At 38.3% G+C, this 17,547-nt stretch overlaps 1 protein-coding gene and 1 long non-coding RNA gene across 3 annotated transcripts; both read left to right on the top strand.

Annotated features, from left to right (window-relative positions):
• Nucleotides 1-4,337: 4,337 nt before the first annotated feature.
• Nucleotides 4,338-7,528, top strand: LOC143452378 (5-oxoprolinase-like). Of its 2 annotated transcripts, XR_013115023.1 has the most exons (5): nucleotides 4,338-4,415; nucleotides 4,715-4,910; nucleotides 5,571-5,680; nucleotides 5,746-6,569; nucleotides 6,648-7,528. XR_013115023.1 is itself a non-coding variant. In XM_076953326.1 (4 exons), the coding sequence occupies exons 1-4, from the start codon at nucleotides 4,353-4,355 to the stop codon at nucleotides 6,040-6,042; spliced, it is 666 nt and encodes a 221-aa protein (XP_076809441.1). In that variant the 5' UTR covers nucleotides 4,338-4,352; the 3' UTR covers nucleotides 6,043-7,528. The 2 variants fall into 2 exon arrangements, 1 of the variants encoding a protein (XP_076809441.1); XM_076953326.1 differs by having other exon boundaries at nucleotides 5,746-7,528.
• Nucleotides 7,529-8,458: 930 nt separating this feature from the next.
• Nucleotides 8,459-12,452, top strand: LOC143453431 (uncharacterized). Its single transcript, XR_013115182.1, has 3 exons — nucleotides 8,459-8,924; nucleotides 9,219-12,074; nucleotides 12,194-12,452. It is a non-coding gene; the product is annotated as an uncharacterized LOC143453431 (long non-coding RNA).
• The last annotated feature ends 5,095 nt before the right edge of the window (nucleotides 12,453-17,547 follow it).

The raw sequence follows: 17,547 nt of genomic DNA, 5'->3' as shown, positions 1-17,547 counted from the left end.
TCGCATCCCATGCATAGTTGACATAATTCGCTGCATCTAGCAGATGATGGTTGCCATAGGCAACACCCGCTGCCCCTCTGGGTAACCTTTTTGCTTGCTCTTGTTTGCGTAACTTCAAAGTCTCTTTTAGCTCATAAAGGCTAAGAACATCTTTAACATACAAATATCTCAACTTTTCTTTAGTGCTGCAATTGTACCCATATCGCATGGTTGCTTCCAGCTAGTGCAGTTGGAAGGGAAAATGCCACCTTGACGTTGTTTCTCTCAAAAGCATAAAAATGACAAGGAGCGGTGTCCATCAACAAGAGAACCCAGCATCCTGTTCTTTTCTTCACTTCAGGATGAAAAACTTTATTGAACCATTTCCAACACTTGTCAACATCCATCCATGCTTTACCCTGACTTAGTACTTTAGAGGCCATTCTCGATTGTTGACACAAGCCGGAAATTTTGGTTTCCCAATCAATGTACAAGGAACTTTATGCGTTCCTGTGGCATTTGTGCAAACAACCAGTGACACTCGTTCTTTAGCTTTCTTTTCTTTTCCTTCTTTTTCCTCGGATAGTGCTGACATCTTCAGATGGCATGAGCAAGAGCTGAAAAAATAACCCAGTTTCCTCCATGTTATAAACATTCTCGGGATCTTCTCATCGTGGAGAAGAATTTTCTGCAATCCACGACGTGATCGGAATCGGCCACTGCCATGAAGCTTTCAAGCCATCCTCTGATATCAATAGCTGTTCAGCGATTTGTATTGCTTTAAAAACGGCCAATGAGGGCGGAAGTGGAAGGCTTGTGCGACGCTTGCTATCAATCCAAACATACAACATATCCTCCAGTTCAGAAAATTGACCAACAGATGCTTGAAATTGTTTTGTTTTGGTCTCTTCAGACATCAAAGCAGATCATTTTCGAATATCTTCTTGATGATTCTTCTAAACCTTTGGAATAATGTCTTCACTCACTTCGTCCTTCCGAGCAAAACTTTACTTACTTGGAGGAGCTGGCTCCCTCAACCCGGTGATAACTTCTAATCTCTGAGATTCACTTAAATGCTTGCCTTTGCCTGTCATCATGCGCAGTTAAAAGTTACAGAATTACTAGGAGTAAGCTACTGTGCGATTATACTCACCGCCTAACACAATAATTTCATCTGCAAAAACTTGTACAATTTTACTGCAGGCTAGCTCACTACTGCACCCATCTCATGCAAGCGTTGTATAAAGTGCATGCAGATTTGAATCCACGACCTGGTACACTAACTTATTCGCGATTACAAGTTTGATACTTAGGCCTACTTTACTAATCTAAATTAAAATGTTCATCTCAAGGACCAAGCTGTGCATTTGTTGTCATAACTGTAAACCCAGCAGACGAAATTATACTTGTGTAATTGTTACGGCTTAAAAGGGTTGATTGTGATGTGCAGTTCTGTCACTGTGCACACTTCAAGGGAAGAAATAACAAAAACATTGCAAACTACGCACAAACCGACCAGATTTAAGTTGCGTACTTAAGCTGGAGACTGCTGTGTGCATCACTGGTCTAGATAATCGTCCAAAACTGCTTTTACTTGTTTGGTCTAATTTCTGCGAATTTATTGCACCAAGATTTCTCGGCCCTTGACATTTTATTTGTGGTTCAGTCGTTGAAAGTCCCGTATAGTCTTGTGTATATTGCAAGACTTGCTTATGTAAATATGTTCTTGACAACTGAGTAGGTGTAGGCCTAGTTCTATTATTGTCATTGTGTGTCGTGAAAACACTCAATATTCTTTGTGTAACATTACATGAATCGACAGGAATGACTTGACTTCTCGTGCGCTCTTTTCGGACCTGATGGTGGTCTTGTTTCCAACGCTCCTCACATCCCAAGCCACCTAGATCTAAGTCGATACGACGGGGAATATGAGCATGTGTTCAAGTCTACTACAGCTGGTGTCACCATACAAGCACCACAGGTATTTTGTTTGCAAATCTTGAATTAAAGCAAAACTTCAACAATGGCACAAATTTTCCTGTTAATGTCAACAACAGAACAAAGTTTGTTTTTATTTCAATGTGCCGATATGTGCTAGTATGTGTTGTTTGGACTCTACATGCTTTGCTATATTTTTGTGTATATGTTGTATTTACTATCTTGTGTTCTTTCGATCGTTTTTGATATTTTTTACCTTTTTAGCTTTTACAAATTAAAGTTTACGTTCAAAATTTGGAGAAAGACGACTTGTCTCATTTGTTCTTGTCTCGTTTTGCATTATTTTTACTGACAATAGTATATGTTGTCTTATTTTGTTTGATTTCTATGACAGCTGAACATTTTCATCACAGCTTGACAGCGACACAGTCGCAGCACGGTCTGGTCTATGCAATTTTTCCGGTTGGGTTTGTTTGTCGTCAGCCCGAGTCCTCCCTGAATCTGTTGGGGCCCACCCAGGCCCCACATGCTACAGGAAGGGGATTCCCTAACTGTGACGCCAATCTGTGTCTGGAAATGTTGTTGCCAGAGCAAATGTTGTACGACAGGTAACAATATGGTTTGTGACGATGTACAGTGTTGTTTGATGTTGTTTGATGTTGTTTGATGTACAGTTTGTGATGATTAGGGCAACCAGTTTTTTGACCTAAAAATTTTAAATTTTGACCTTAAAATTTGCAAATTTTGACCTTATTTTGACCTACAAAGTTGAAATTTTGACCTCATTTTGAAAAACGCTATACTGATAGTCTCTACACTGTCTACAGCAACTTTCTAATCTAAAGCTGCATTTAAAAATGACAAATGCTTTTCTAGTGTTGACTTTTTTTTCGTTTCTGCGTATTAAGATTGACAACTTGCAGTTTCAAATGCAATGCCGTCACATCGTGACGTCACCAAACGCGCTGAAAAGCCTTCCCTCTCTTTGTGGCTTTGGTTCTAAGTAAAATTTGCGGGACTGGAATTATTTGCGGTACAAGAAAAGAGAAAAACGGAAGAATAATATTACAAAATGGTTACAAAATTACAAGTTTAATAGATTTTGACCTAAAAAAAGACCTAACGAAACAATTTGACCGTATTTTGACCTAACATAACATTTTGACTTTATCTGACCTAATAACTTCTATACCACACGTCGTACAAAGCTGAAATTTGTTTTGTGCTTGTTTCATAGCATTCTGAGCAGGTAAAAAAATTGACCATATTGACTTTTGGTTGCCCTAGTGATGATGTAAAGTGTTGTTAAATATCAATGCTAAATTTTTATTTGCTGCACCTATGTGTATGTTGTGCTATCGTCTTATTACAAATACTTAAATCACAAACCGTGCATAATTTCATCAATCCGAGGTAACTGATAAAGTGATTGTGAAGATAACATGCTACAAAAGGTATCTTGGTCGTAGTTCATGCTACTACTGTCACTAAACGTTAATTAAAATGGCAAAATTTACACACCCTAAGTATGCTCTGTATCTCTGTGCGTAAGATCTTACCAGACATAAGAGCAAATGTATGTTGTCAACTGCATGCATTGACTGTTTATTACAATAAGTGATGTCATAATAAAACATGTGTTGTGCAGGTGATGTCAAGTTATTTCGATGGAGGTCATCTCGACATTAGCGACATTAACGTCCATTTCATTGAGGACCTGTCAGGTGATTCACGGTCCAGCGATCATCATCGACAAGAATAGCACAATCTTGGTCGAACCCGACTGCAAGGCAGAGATGACCAAGAAAGGTATTGCGTTATGACATCATGGTGACATCACTTAGAGTTTGATGAGGGTAGTCTTTTTCTTACATGATAGGTTGACAACATCATTGTAGCATGCCGCGATTAGAAATTACAATTTTGCAAAAATTTCGCTTATTCAGGTGACGTCACCATCATGATAGGGAAGGGAAAGCCGAAGCATATTGGCAAAGAATTGGACGCCATCCAACTCTCTATATTTTCACACAGGTCAGTGTTATTTCGTAGATACAGATTTTGGAAGCAAGTTTATAACTGACAATAACTGGAAAATTGAATATCAAATGCATGCAATGACCATTGGGGTAGTTGTAAGGTGCGGCTTGGTTCTGGGTCATTCTCCGTTATTTTAAATATATAGGTGTTATTTGTAATTGCTAATTGTTATTTCGTGGACTGAATTTTTCGAAGCGATTTTTATGACTGACAATTTACCCGAAAGACAATAACTGGGAAATTGAATATCAAATGCATACAATGATTATGGGGGTAGTTGTAAGTGGGGTTGGGTTATTTGTCATTCCTGATTAACTTTTATTGTGTGTGTGCTAGACTGGGATCACTGATCTTATCAATATATTATAACCTCTGACCTTTGACATCAAAGGTTCATGAGCATTGCAGAACAGACAGGTAGGATTCTACAACGGACAGCAATATCCACTAACATTAAGGTATTTGTCTGGCTTGAACTTGTCGTATTTATACATGTTTGTTATTTATACATCACTGGTCTAGATAATCGTCCAACACTGCTTTTATTTGTTTGGTGTAATTTCTAACGAATATGTTGCACCAAGATTTCCCAGCCCTTGACATTTTATCTGTGGTTCATTCGTTGAAAGTCCTGTATAGTCTTGTGTATATTGCAAGACTTGCTTGTGTAAATATGTTCTTAATAACTGAGTTGTTGTAATTCTATTTTGATCATTGTGTGTCATTGTTTATTGTGGAACATTACATGAATCGACAGGAGCGACTGGACTTCCCGTGCGCTCTTTTCGGACCCGATGGTGGTCTTGTTTCCAACGCTTCTCACATCCCAGGCCACCTAGGGGCCATGTTGGATGGCGTGCAGTACCAGATGTGGGCAATAGAGATCAATGAAGGAGATTGCATCGTTTCCAATCATCCATGTGCTGGAGGAGTTCATCTTCCTGATCAATCTCGTGAGTATGATCATGTGATTTGCTTGGTGATGTGATAAATGTTATAGATCTGATCACGAAGTTTATCATATGATGTTCAAAAATTTCATAGTTGTGTAGCAACGGTGTTTGTGTTAACCAACCGCTACTGAAGCACTATGAGAAGGTTGCCATTTATGCTGGGATGTGATTGGGATTTATGTGATAATGTTGTGAATGATGTGCTTTCTCGTATCATATGATGCTGAAAAGTTTCATGGTAGTTGTTGTGTGAAATGACGAATCGGTTTCTGGTTTTCTAATGAGTCAGAATTACCTTTAAACCAGTGGTTCCCAATGTTTTTTAGTTGCCGACCCCTTTTAATAAATTCTCAAGCCTGCGGACCCGTACCTAAAATTTGCCAAGAATTCAATGAGAAAATGTCTTGTTATTTAATGCATAACCTACTATTGAGGGATATTTACTGTAATATCGGATATATTTGGGAGCTGCTGCAAATTTCAATGAAATAGTGTCTTAAAATGTTTATGATTCTCTTCTTTCGTTGCACAAACAATAGAGAAATAAAGTAGCCTACATGCAACCAAGACACTCACGGACCCCCAATTGGTCCGCGAACTCCAGGTTGGGAACCACTGCTTTAAACCCTATTGAACTTGTTTTTACTTGTTACCTCACAGAAGTAACAGCGTTTCTCACGCTCCCAGGAGAATTCACTAGTTGCAGCCGGACCCACAATCTCCATGGCAACCTGGCCGACTTGAGAGCGCTAGTTGCCGCTAACCAGAAGGTAAGTGTCTTTGTGACGTCACAACTGTATCAATCACAGATATTTCAACGAAGCTTTCTGTTTAGGGTATCCACCTGGTCCAGGAGCTCATATCGAGCAGCGCGACATTCGATTTCGAAGGGAAATCCCCTGTGGTGATAAACAAGTTGAACGCGCCAAAAGCGATCAGCAAATCTGTCATTATCTACTCCCTCAGGTGCATGGTGGGCTACGACATCCCGCTTAACCAGAGCTGCCTCGCCCCTATTCCCGTCAACATACCCAAGTGGTCCATACTCGACCCCGACTATCAGATATCCAGATATCCGGTCGTCCTCAAGAACCTCCATGCAGCCCCTCCACTGGCGGAGACGGGGTTTTGAGGAAGATTCTCTTTTGAAACAACTTAACGCTGTCAGTGTCGTTTATTAAACTCTTGTTCTAACAAATGTTTTGATTTTTTAAAGTTACTGAATTTTTTCAAAACTTTATAGTTTTAACTTTTAAGCCACATTTTGATGCACTCGTAGACAATATATTTTGCGTCACTCGCAAAATAACCGCGGTGTAGTTTCAAATGACATCTGGTCGTATTATTGGCTTTCGCCCTTTCAAACCTTGTCACGTGCATCAGCCTCAGCACTGCTTCTACAAGTTTTAAATTTGCGAGATAATTCACCGAAAGCGAAATGCAGCTTATCCCAACACCAGCCAGACACAAAATCCAGCTCCGTGCGACCTGATGCGTGTTGTTGAAGCTTCCCGACTACTTGTGAGTGACCTTGCAGCCCAGCATTGGAGAGATCGCAATCTCGTCCTTACTCCACATACAAGCCTGATGCGGGGAACGACGCAGGAAAGTTTCGAGCAAGCATCTTTTCTAAGAATCCATTTTTAAAATCAGACGCAGGTAAGTTACAGTAGATACCGATTATACACGGCCCACAAGGTAAAAATATGTTTCATGGTAAGTTTGTATCTACCCAAGGTCCCGGCTCACATCTACTCGTCTAACCACACAAATACGCAATTTTTATCACCTCATTTGACCGCCCTGCGCTTTATTCTGAAACATCAACCGATCCGGCCGCCTTTATTTCTACCGCATGTTGGCGCTAGTGCGCTACAATTTTTCCTGGCTTTCATGTGAACATTTTATATTATTTGCTGCGCTGGTGTTAAGTAATCGCTTGTACACGAAGCAAAACAATGGTTGGTTTCTGTGGTTTTTGTAATAATTATTATTCTATACAAAGCAAAGAGTAATATCGTTAGATAACAATACTTTTTAACATTACCTATTATTACGTAATAAAAGTTGTGTTGATTCATAAATATTTGCCTAGATTAGCCAGAATAAATCGATGAAATAGGACAAAGTAACGTACACGTGACAAAACTCATCGAATCAGTGGCGATAACCCTGACTTTGAAAGACGGAAACAGCCTGAAAGTTTTTAAAGCAAAGCGGAAGTCCAGAGAACAGCTGGAACATGTTGCGCATGCGCACAAGCATTCCATGTATGCGTGTATAGCTGCAACCGACCTTCTTCTTTGCGTGGTGATGCATGTCTGGTCTGAAGAAGATTCTCTTTCGAAAAAAACTTAACCCTGTCAGTGTTGAGCGAAAGGAGGGTTTTCCAACCCTATGGAGCTGAAGGTAAGGGGGATTCTCTGTGTACCCACTTGCAACCAGTTGGTGATGAAATATTTGATAATCTTGGAAGATGAAAAAGCGGCGATGTAGGAACCGGTGTTACGCGGATGAGAAAGATATTACGAAAGTTCTGACCATTTTGCTTCACAAAATATTTCAAAATGTATCGTTTGTTTCGTCACAAATGCTGATTAAAACCCGGTCAAACATGATTGAAGGATGGTGAATAGAAAAGCGACATCAAGCGAGTTCAAGATAATTTGATATTTGCCACAAGTAGGCGTAAGATAACTTTTTAAATCAAAGCTGCCCATCCCTTGTTAAAGTTGAGTGCAAGCGAAGGTGGAATACCGCGAGCATATTGTTAAGGTCATAATTACGTCATCGAGCATTACGTAACAGCTATTGCCGTTTACTTAAAACATTGCTAATTAATTGTTTAATCCTTTGCACTTCATGCAACTTACTTTTTTACCATAATGCTATTTGCTGGGACTGTGCATTCAGAGAAAACAAAATTTGCATTGTGACGTGACAGAGAAACTTTGAAATGACTCCCACCTCTATGAACTATCACCGCAAGGTGGGGCCGGGGTGCGATTCAACCGACGTCGGCCCCATAAAAAATCGACATCATATATTGCAATTGGCATATATCGACATTTCCTTCAAATCTCTATCGGTGTTGGCAAGTGCATTAAAATACGGCATTATATTACGGTTCATGTTTACGTCATCAAGCATTTGTGATTTTCTTCAGTTCAAATTTCTTTCAGTTTGGCGTTCTACAGATGCAGTGAAGTGTAGAATGAAATGTCGCCATGTGACAAATATATTTGCGTTGTCGCTTTCTCACCTTGAACTTCTTCTCCTATTTTTCCATCTACGCGGACTATCGCGTTAATCACTTCTCTTTGTACTTTAAGTAATAACTTCGTTTTTTCGGTTAAAATGAAAGTTTTTGCCTGACGCCAAGTGATCAAGTATTACAAATCACATCTTGTTTAAAAGCTCTCACTCGAAGTTTATTGGACGAGTCCCCACAATATCACGATTAACACTGAGTCAGGTTGCTCGGTCACTTGGCGTTAAGCAAAACCTTCGTTTTTCAATGCATAACCGGCAAAGCTGGATGACCACCAGCAACAGCAGCCAAAAGACAACCAACGCGCTCGACGTGATGACGTAAAGCGCCATAATAAAAATAATAATCTGAGTTGAGCCAGCAGACAATCTTTGGCAACAGACAATCTATGTCGGCGTGAGAAATCAAGCGAAGCGTTTGGGTTGGCGCCTTCTTCACTTCAATTATTTTGCAAGTATTTAACCAAAGGTTTTGCCAGAAATTTGTTTAATATGTGGAAACGCATTCCACTGACTACTATTTAGGTTTCTAACGTATTTAGGCGGACAGGAATTTTTAACTACATCCAATGTGCGTGCTCACGAAGTGTATATGCGTAGTTCATTACATAAATTAGCAGTGAATTAGTTTCTAGAATTATGTTAGAAGTAATGTAGCAGAATGCGTCAGTCACTACTTTAATATTCCCCTTCTGTTGGCGACTCCGGAAAGTTCGACTTCATTGCAACTGCGACCAAGTTGTGGTGAGTGATTTAATTTCTTCAGCATTGAATCTTCGAAAAAGATCTGTCGTTATTACCGCAATAGGGCTGTTTTTAAAATTGAAGTTTGTTGCTCTATTTTTCGCCCGGTAGAATATACTCTTAAAACTATTATCTCTGTGCCATATATGTTTAACTTTTTAAACGACAATTTTGCCTAAACATGTCGCTATATAGACATTATTGTTATTACAGTGATGTTGTTATATGTGAATGAGCAGGGGTGTATGACGTAGAGTTACCAACCAACAAATTAACTTTGCGTCAAATGCTTAGATAAGTGCTTGGCTGCTGCGAATCGATTTCGTGCAAATTATCCTGCTGCTTGACGCTTGACTTGTTTGCTTGTGACGAAGTATGGGTACGTCATCGTTGAAATTCCAGAGACGATTTGAACCGGCAAAAATATTTTGTTGAACGCTTTCAAGAAATGTTTGGGGAAGAAACAAAAATCAAGTATTTTTAAAGCAAAAATTTACCCTACTTGAATATGGTTGATCACCACCAAGTTCCATATTATTGCATTGATACGCCATAGAGTTATGACGACATATTTTTGTTTTGCCGGAAATCTTAAAACCTGTGAAAATATAAGTATATGAGCCAACATTCCACTGCGCTTGGGTAAAATTTTCGCTTCAGTTGTAATTTGATAGACTACATGGTGGTTAGGTGAATCCACCATCTTTTATCAGACAAAACCTGAGCAGGCGATGTGCGGTTCTTTCAATTGTTACGTTCCTATATAAGATGTATTTCTTTCACGCATGCGGCTTGGAGGCGTTTCATTCTGCCATGTTAAGTCACATCAAATATGTTGACTGCAACTTGACGCTGTCACATGACGTCATTGGTCAGCGATGGTTGATGCAAAATATCAAGAGATAATTTGTTGCGGATAATTTAACACTAAACACCACAGCTGGTGTTCATTTATATAATGCTCTGATTCTGTATCTTGAAGTTTTTTAATCGGCAAAAATACCAAGCCCGGATAGACCTTCTGAGATTATTACGTCACTATTTTTTCATCATTAACTCAGCAGTGCACTTGATATGGGGCCGAATCGATAGAATCACTACCAAACTGTACAATGTTTAATTGACTGTTGACCTGAGATGATCCTGAGTCGTGCAATATGTTGAAATGTTTTACGCTTGACTCGGAAGAGGGTTGAGTGACGTCACTTTGCTGAAAGTCGGAAACGATTTGTTGCGAAAAAGATTTGCTGAGCAAAAATCCCCAAAAACCCGGCTGGATTAGAAGCTTTATTTTGCTGACTGAGATTAACTGATGCGTTTCCAAATAAGGTCGAAAAATTTAGCTGGAATGTGAAAAGTTTTAAATATTGCACGACTGACTTATTTCCGTTCAATTCTCGTGACTGTGACGTGGAAGATGGCCGCCACCAGAGTTGAAAGTTGCTGCCACGTAATCGTCTTTATGACGTATAAAAAATTTTGTTTCATGCTGCAAATTCCATTTTCAAGATAATTGTCTAAGGACAGTGAATTGCTTCAGTATGTTATAAATGGTGAGCTGTAATTCAGGTTCTATTATGTAAGGCACTTGTCGCTATTGCTAAGTTCTATTGTTATCTTAACCATGCAACGATCTATTATTTGTTTGCTTAATACACTTACACATAATAGATTTGTAAATACCGCAGAAGCACAAACCAGGTATACGCAAGTTCTGTCCACGCACTCATATATGCCTGCGAAAGACACTGCTAATAATATGATCAGTGTGAATGCAGCAAAATGTTAATGGGCGTATATGTAGGACAAAAATTTTTACTTTAAATTGAAACATGAAATGCTTAAAAGTTTGCTTAACAATAATAAATCTTTTTCGTGAAAAATATTCAGATACTTTACGCTTGGCTGGTTGGCTTGTGACGAAGTGGGTACGTCGGTCGAGAAAATATTTCGTTGAAAATTGTTGGCCACAAAGCGCAAGCTTTAGAGATAAAGTTGGTGATCAGGACAAGAGTTGGGCCCCTAACATATGCTGTAACTCCTGTGGTGCAAATCTTTGGCAATGGCTAAACGGAAAAAGAAAATGTATGCCCTTTGCTGTTCCAATGGTTTTGAGAGAACCTACTGACCACATTAGCGATTGCTACTTTTGCACGACCCCCCACCCCACGGTTTGTAAAGGTTTGTCGAGAAAGAAGAAGCAAAGTATTCAATACACAAATATTCCATCAGCAATTCGTCCCGTACCGCATGGAGAATTACTTGCTGTTCCTGAGGTACCTAAAGAATTCACGTTACGTTGAAACACTATCTTCCAAAGAACCACACCTTATAACTCAAAAGAAATTGCACTATCTTATCCGGGATTTGGAACTACCAAAAGTTAAATCAGAAATTTAGACTTCAGCTCTAGACTACAGCAATGGAATCTTCTGGCAGAATCATCATCTTCGAAGACGGTAAATTTGATAAAGTGTTATTTGACAAAGAGAAAATTGCATGGGAAGCGTTTAAGTTGCTGGCCACAAAATTCTTGGGGAACAAAAGAGCTGACAACTACACGGAATTGGTGTAAATCTCATTAAAGCATACAGATGCATGGAGTGCAATATGTCACTGAAGATACACTTTTTGGACTCGCACCTGGATTTTTTCTACCAAACTGTGGAGATGTCAGTGATAAGCATGGTGAGCGATTTCACCAATGCATATCTGCAATGCAAAGGAGGTACCATGGAAAACAAAATCAATCAATGCTTGCTCACTTTTGCAGGATGATATGTAGGGATGCTCCATTAACCGTATACGAGTTACAGGACAAAAGGAATATAACAGATAAAATAGATTAGAAATTTATATTTGGAAAGTGGCAGTTATTTGTTGCATATGCTATGCTGAAATATAAACGCATGCAATTATTACACTGTTTGTAGATTGTTACTGTTGTGTTCAATAAAGTGCACCAAGGCTTGCCATATATAGATAAACATACAAAAATGAAAATTTTTTTTATCTTTTAAACTAGAGCTAATCAGCAATTTTAACCGACATTTTTGGATTCAGCGTCCAAAAATACATAAGAATCAATTGTTTTCTTAACGGAAGCAAAAAATTTTTGAAAAATTGTTGACCAGTGTAATTTAAGGAAAAGTAAGTTTTCGCTTTCAACTTGACTTTGTAGCTTAAACATGAAAAATTTCTGTCTTAAATTTATTTCTATAACGCGGCGAACTACAACCGGTAAATAATTAACTATTATGTTTGTTTAGATGGCGACGACCCACGCAGATATATTTCGCTTTTATGCGAATTAAACGAATCCAGCGACATGGAACTCTTCAATATGGCGTCACAGCGCTTTCCAACAGAGATGAGTCTAAATCTATTGAACTTGTTGTCATCATCGGAAGCCGCGATCTTTTGTGACGTTTTAAGGAAACAACGAAAGGAGTTAAAGAAGCTTGATCTGACCGGCTGCTTCTCCCCTGATGATGTGGAAAGATTAATTTCGGCGATCTCTGAGATGCCTGGAAAGGTTTGACGATTTATTCAACTTTTTATCGTTTGCTTAGAACAGCATATGACGTCATAATGAATTGTTTACATTTGTTCTTATGACGTCATAATGGCTAGTACGAAGATATTTTTCAAGGCAGTTTGTTGAGATTACTGGGCAGTGTAGGTCGGATATTTTGTGTTAATTTATATAAAATTGCAGAACAATTTTGCGACGGTTTAGTGATTACTTGAATCTACAAGGAATGTGGAATCTGCGATAAACTTGGTCGCTTAAAGTTCCTTCTTTTTAATGAAAAAATGACAAAATTTTGTTGTATCAGTTTTAGCCTGACATGTACCGGTTAATTTTAGGGTCAACTAAAAAGTTTCAATTTTTTTAAAACTGAAAATATTTTTGCAAACTTATTATCAGGATTTGTTTCTACAACTATTACTCGATACATGTTTTAATTGGCCGCTCAAAATTATTTCTATTTAATTCAAAAACCAAGAATTTGTGTTGAACCAGTAGGCTAGGCCTAAATCTGACCATGTGGTGCTGGTTAGTTATTAACCAATTAATGGTAATATTAACTTGTATGTAGTAATATATTAGCTTCATCAATACACCAGGTTGTAGTTTACAAACATTTCATCTGCAGGTAAAATTGTTGTACATCAGTCACAACAAAATCAAAGACATTCCAGGACCAGAAATTTTCGCTAAAATTGAAGATCATCTGAACATTTCTGGTTGCTTCGAAGATGAAAGATTCTTAGCAAATTCGAGCGAGAGACAAAAAATTCAACTCGTCCTTGACCAGCTTCATGGCTCGGTATTCTTTATATCTTGTCATGTTTGTGTCAACTTGAACTTTGCACAAAAATTTAACTTTTAAACAAAATTTTTAATTTATAGCGGTTGCATGTTTATGTTGGTGGTGGCGACGAACTCACTTCGCGCAATCACTGCTGACGTAATAATGGTAAGTAGGTTTCATTTTTAAACAGAAATTCTATTTTAATTAAATTCTGATAAATTTCCTTCCACACATCGATTCACTTTTATAAAAGGAATTGCGTCGTGGCCGGGATTCGAACCGGGGACTTCTGCGACATCGAGCGATCGCTCAACCCGATGCGTCATCTACAAATTTACAAATTAATTGATAATATTGATTTATATTTGTACATAAACTAATAGTGATGTCATAATTATATTTGTTTGACATGTTTATTCAAATAAATATTCACTGCATTATGTTGAAGGTGAATTTGCTGTAATATTTTAGATTTGCTGATTTTTGTGAAATGAAATATCCAGAGTGAGTTTTGTGCAAATAAAATTTGTTGTAAGACAGAATTTGGTTTTGTGTCATTATTTTTAGCATCACATTTCTGCCCAAGCGTTATAAGTAGCTTTTTGCCATCGCTAATTGCTTTGTAGGGTTCAGCTCTAAATTGCTTATGTCTGCTCAAATTTAATGAGACTGGTGCTATGGCTTGTAGGCTAAAGCATCCGCCTCGAATGCTGCCTCTACCTTGTAACCTATGACTAACAGAACTATAAGCTACCAAATTTTATATCAACTTGACGCAGACAAATAACAACAGTAATAATAATAACAGCACGGCGTTATATCAGGGGATTAGCTTCCTGCTGCAACTTTCGCTACGAGTTGTTCGGCTGGAAATTTACGAAAACAGTCGCTGTTATGCGTTCCTGAGATGCGGAAAGAAACTGCGTCTTTGCTTACACTTCGTGCTTATGACAACCAGGTTAGCAAGCAGTGACGTATTTTGAATTGCGTTGAGGAGCGGGGAAAATTGTTTTAAAGCCCGCTTTAAAATACCAACGTCTGCCCACTGTATGCTCTTATCAAAATGCGGGGAGTGAAAAAGTTTTCCTTGTTATGCTTCATAAACTGCTTAACGACTCGAGATGAACTGTATGCTCTTTTACTCTCATATTAAGGCACGAGTTTTCGAGATCGCTCCTATTCTTTAGGAACGATCTCGAGAGGTTAAGCAGTTTATTTGTTTATTTGGTTTGAGCTAGCAAAAGCTCTTTTGTCAACGTCGGAACGGAACCACGCCCGCGCTCCCTTTTAGAGATTATTCGCTTTTCGCTCTTTTTTTGCACAAGCAACGTTAGGTTTATGGACTGCTGTAAGAACATCATTTTATGTAGTGACTAAAAATTATACCTTTAAGACTAATTCAACAACAAAACGGTGAAAAAGATACAACTTAATACGCAACACAATGCACAGCAGCACGTCAGAACCTGGTTTTAGAGGCTCGATATAAACGCTTTGTTCTTAAGCTGACATCATTGTGTCGAGACTCGTAAGTTTGTCGATGTCGTGCGTGATCTACTTTCGCATGAGACGCGAAAGCGATATTTGTCGTGCGCTTTGTGCAGTCTGATATCACTTTAACAGCTTAGCAGAGTCACTGCCATACTTTCATACTCGGTTTTAGGTTGTAGCAATAGTTATTAAAGGACGGTTATTAAGTCACATCACCAATGTCGTTTTCTGCTATTGCCCGGCTTTGAAAAACGGCAAAGAAGGCAAAGAGCCGAGTGCAGATGTCGCATTTCAATAACATTTACGCAGAGAATGCAAACAGATAAAAGCTATCGATGGTTTGTGTGCATAAAATGTACCAAAAAGTAGTACAGTATTTAAAATAGAAATAACGTAATTTGTACCAAACGTTTGTAACAGGAGCTCCGTTACGTGGTTACGTACGTTGCGTAATTATTGATAATTTCGTGCAACATTAGCGAGCACACACACTTGGTATAAACCTATTGAGGTGCAATTGAAAACTCTCCAGGAAAATTGATTCTCTTGCGCAGCGAAAAACTGGCAGTTATACCCCGACCTTTTCATGATGGCCGGTTAAGGTGAAAAGCGAGACTCGGCGGGCCCTGGATGCATAATAATTGATACGTTTGCTTTTGTAAGACCTCAAAAATTTCCTCTTTCAGTATCAGAACTCCAAAGACACCCATTGCGGAGCGGAAGTATCGACCAAAGCTTCTTCCTTTAATGTGAGGTGTAAAAATAAAAAAATTTGCGTCCCTCGCGTTTTGGCCTGGATGGTCAACCAGCCTTTAAAAACTTTCGACTTTCTACGAAATTCAAAATATGGCTTCTAGAATGGGGCGATATGTTTTGCTTTAGCGCAGGGTTGCTAAAACCTAGGTTACGCCGCTGTTTCAGAATAACTATGACGTGGTGACAATGGAGCTCCACGATTTAACTTTGCCTCAGCGCTAAAACATCACATCACATCATCATCTGCCAATGGCTTATTGGAGTCAAGCGTCCATCGTAACAAAGCGACTGCTTTGCACGAAGTATACACATGATGACGCATGATGACGCATGACGTATACACAGTGGTAAAAAAAAAGCGGAACGGTCCGGAACACAGTTCCCGTAAATGAGTTATTGCCGGTACGGCTTAAGGGAGAAACGCCAAGATGTCAAAAAGTGATAAGTCAGTTAGTTAAAGTAGAAAGTTAAAAGTTTTGATACGAAATGAAACAAAATTTTCCGTGTTCCGTGTAAAGATATTTGCATCAAAAGTAGTCACCGCTTTATAAACCAGCTCAGGACCAGAATTCTTTTACACTCAACGACCGTGTCAATTTATCTTACTTGTTTTCCTGCTTTTAACCCCTCTTGTTTAAGAGTTGGGGAACCCCATTTTTCGAAAGTTGAGACATGTCCCACCTTGAAAATAGATCCTACTCCTTGGTTATGGGCAGAAATGTGATGCTAAAAATATTGACACAAAACCAACTTCTGTCTTACAACAAATTTTATTTCCACAAAACTCAATCTGGATATTTTAAATGTGATGTGTTTAAATCTCTTTGGTCGTACACAATTTTATATTACATTAATTGATATATTTATCACAAATATAACATTCGGTGTTTTGTTGCTACATATGTTCAATATGGTCTTCCTGATTTTGGGAGACTAGAATTGGTAATGTTGTGTGAAACTATGTACGTGTCTCTTGTTAGAAAGTATGTAGTGATTCCAGAGGACGAGGTCTTAAATACTTACGCTACGAAATTGCCAAAATGAACTGTTTGAAATTAAATATTCACATATTGTGAGTCCACAGGTTTTTCATGTTATAAGTTGAACATTAAACTTTTAATTCCTCAAATAATTGATTTTAGTGGGTTTATTTGATTTTATTTCTGTTTGAATTTGTTCTAACAAAGTACATAACATTTGTTAATATATAGTTAGGAACCACATATTATAGCTTAAATTTAGGTTATTTTGAACATATTTGTTGTGATTGTTAGCATAAATGTCGTATTTGTATTTGAAAAGTGAATCAAATAATCGTAGCACTTGTGCACGTTGGCATTCCCAGATTATTAAAAAGAAACCTCTTTATATTTCGAGGAAAGAAATTTGGGTAATGAAATTTGTAAAAAAAGGCCGCCTACTGTACTTACACAGGAGTACTTCTAAGTTGTTTCGACCATGTTCAACCTTGCATTTAGTGAAAATGTTCATAAACTTACGGCATTGCACGAATGAGAAAGTTTTAAACAGTGACGAAATGTCACCATCTCAATATTAATGTGATATTTATCGCGATAACAGCAACTATTAAGTCAGTAACTCTGACTGTGTCAAGTGGTTCCATATATTACATGACACGAATGAGATTAAGCCACTAGTCTTTCACATATAACGAAGTAAACGCCAATCACATCGTATAATGGGTTTTAGTTAACCAACATTGTTTCCAGTGCATCGGTGGGACGTAGCCTAGTCAGCCATAAAAAGGCGTTGCAAACTGTATGTAGGCAGATTTATGGGTACTTGACCACAATATGTCATGATGGCCAATGTTTTTGAACGAAATCGGCGTCTTATTAGTCAATGATAAAAATTTTGGACTAGGCCTAATGACGGTCACTTTTTTCCAGTGTTGTTGCTAAAGAAGTGTTTGGTTTCAAAAGAATAATATTTGAATGGTGATTTAAAAAGCAAAATTTTTAAGTAAAGGGCCTTCAGTAGGCTGTATAAGAACATGTATACACTGGCTGTATGAAAAATGTTGACCCTGGTTTGTT

This window comes from Clavelina lepadiformis, chromosome 4 (assembly GCF_947623445.1).
Source record: "Clavelina lepadiformis chromosome 4, kaClaLepa1.1, whole genome shotgun sequence".
NCBI classification, from domain to species: domain Eukaryota; kingdom Metazoa; phylum Chordata; class Ascidiacea; order Aplousobranchia; family Clavelinidae; genus Clavelina; species Clavelina lepadiformis.
Note: the sequence above shows the minus strand (reverse complement) of the source record. Positions and strands in the feature narration are given on the sequence as shown.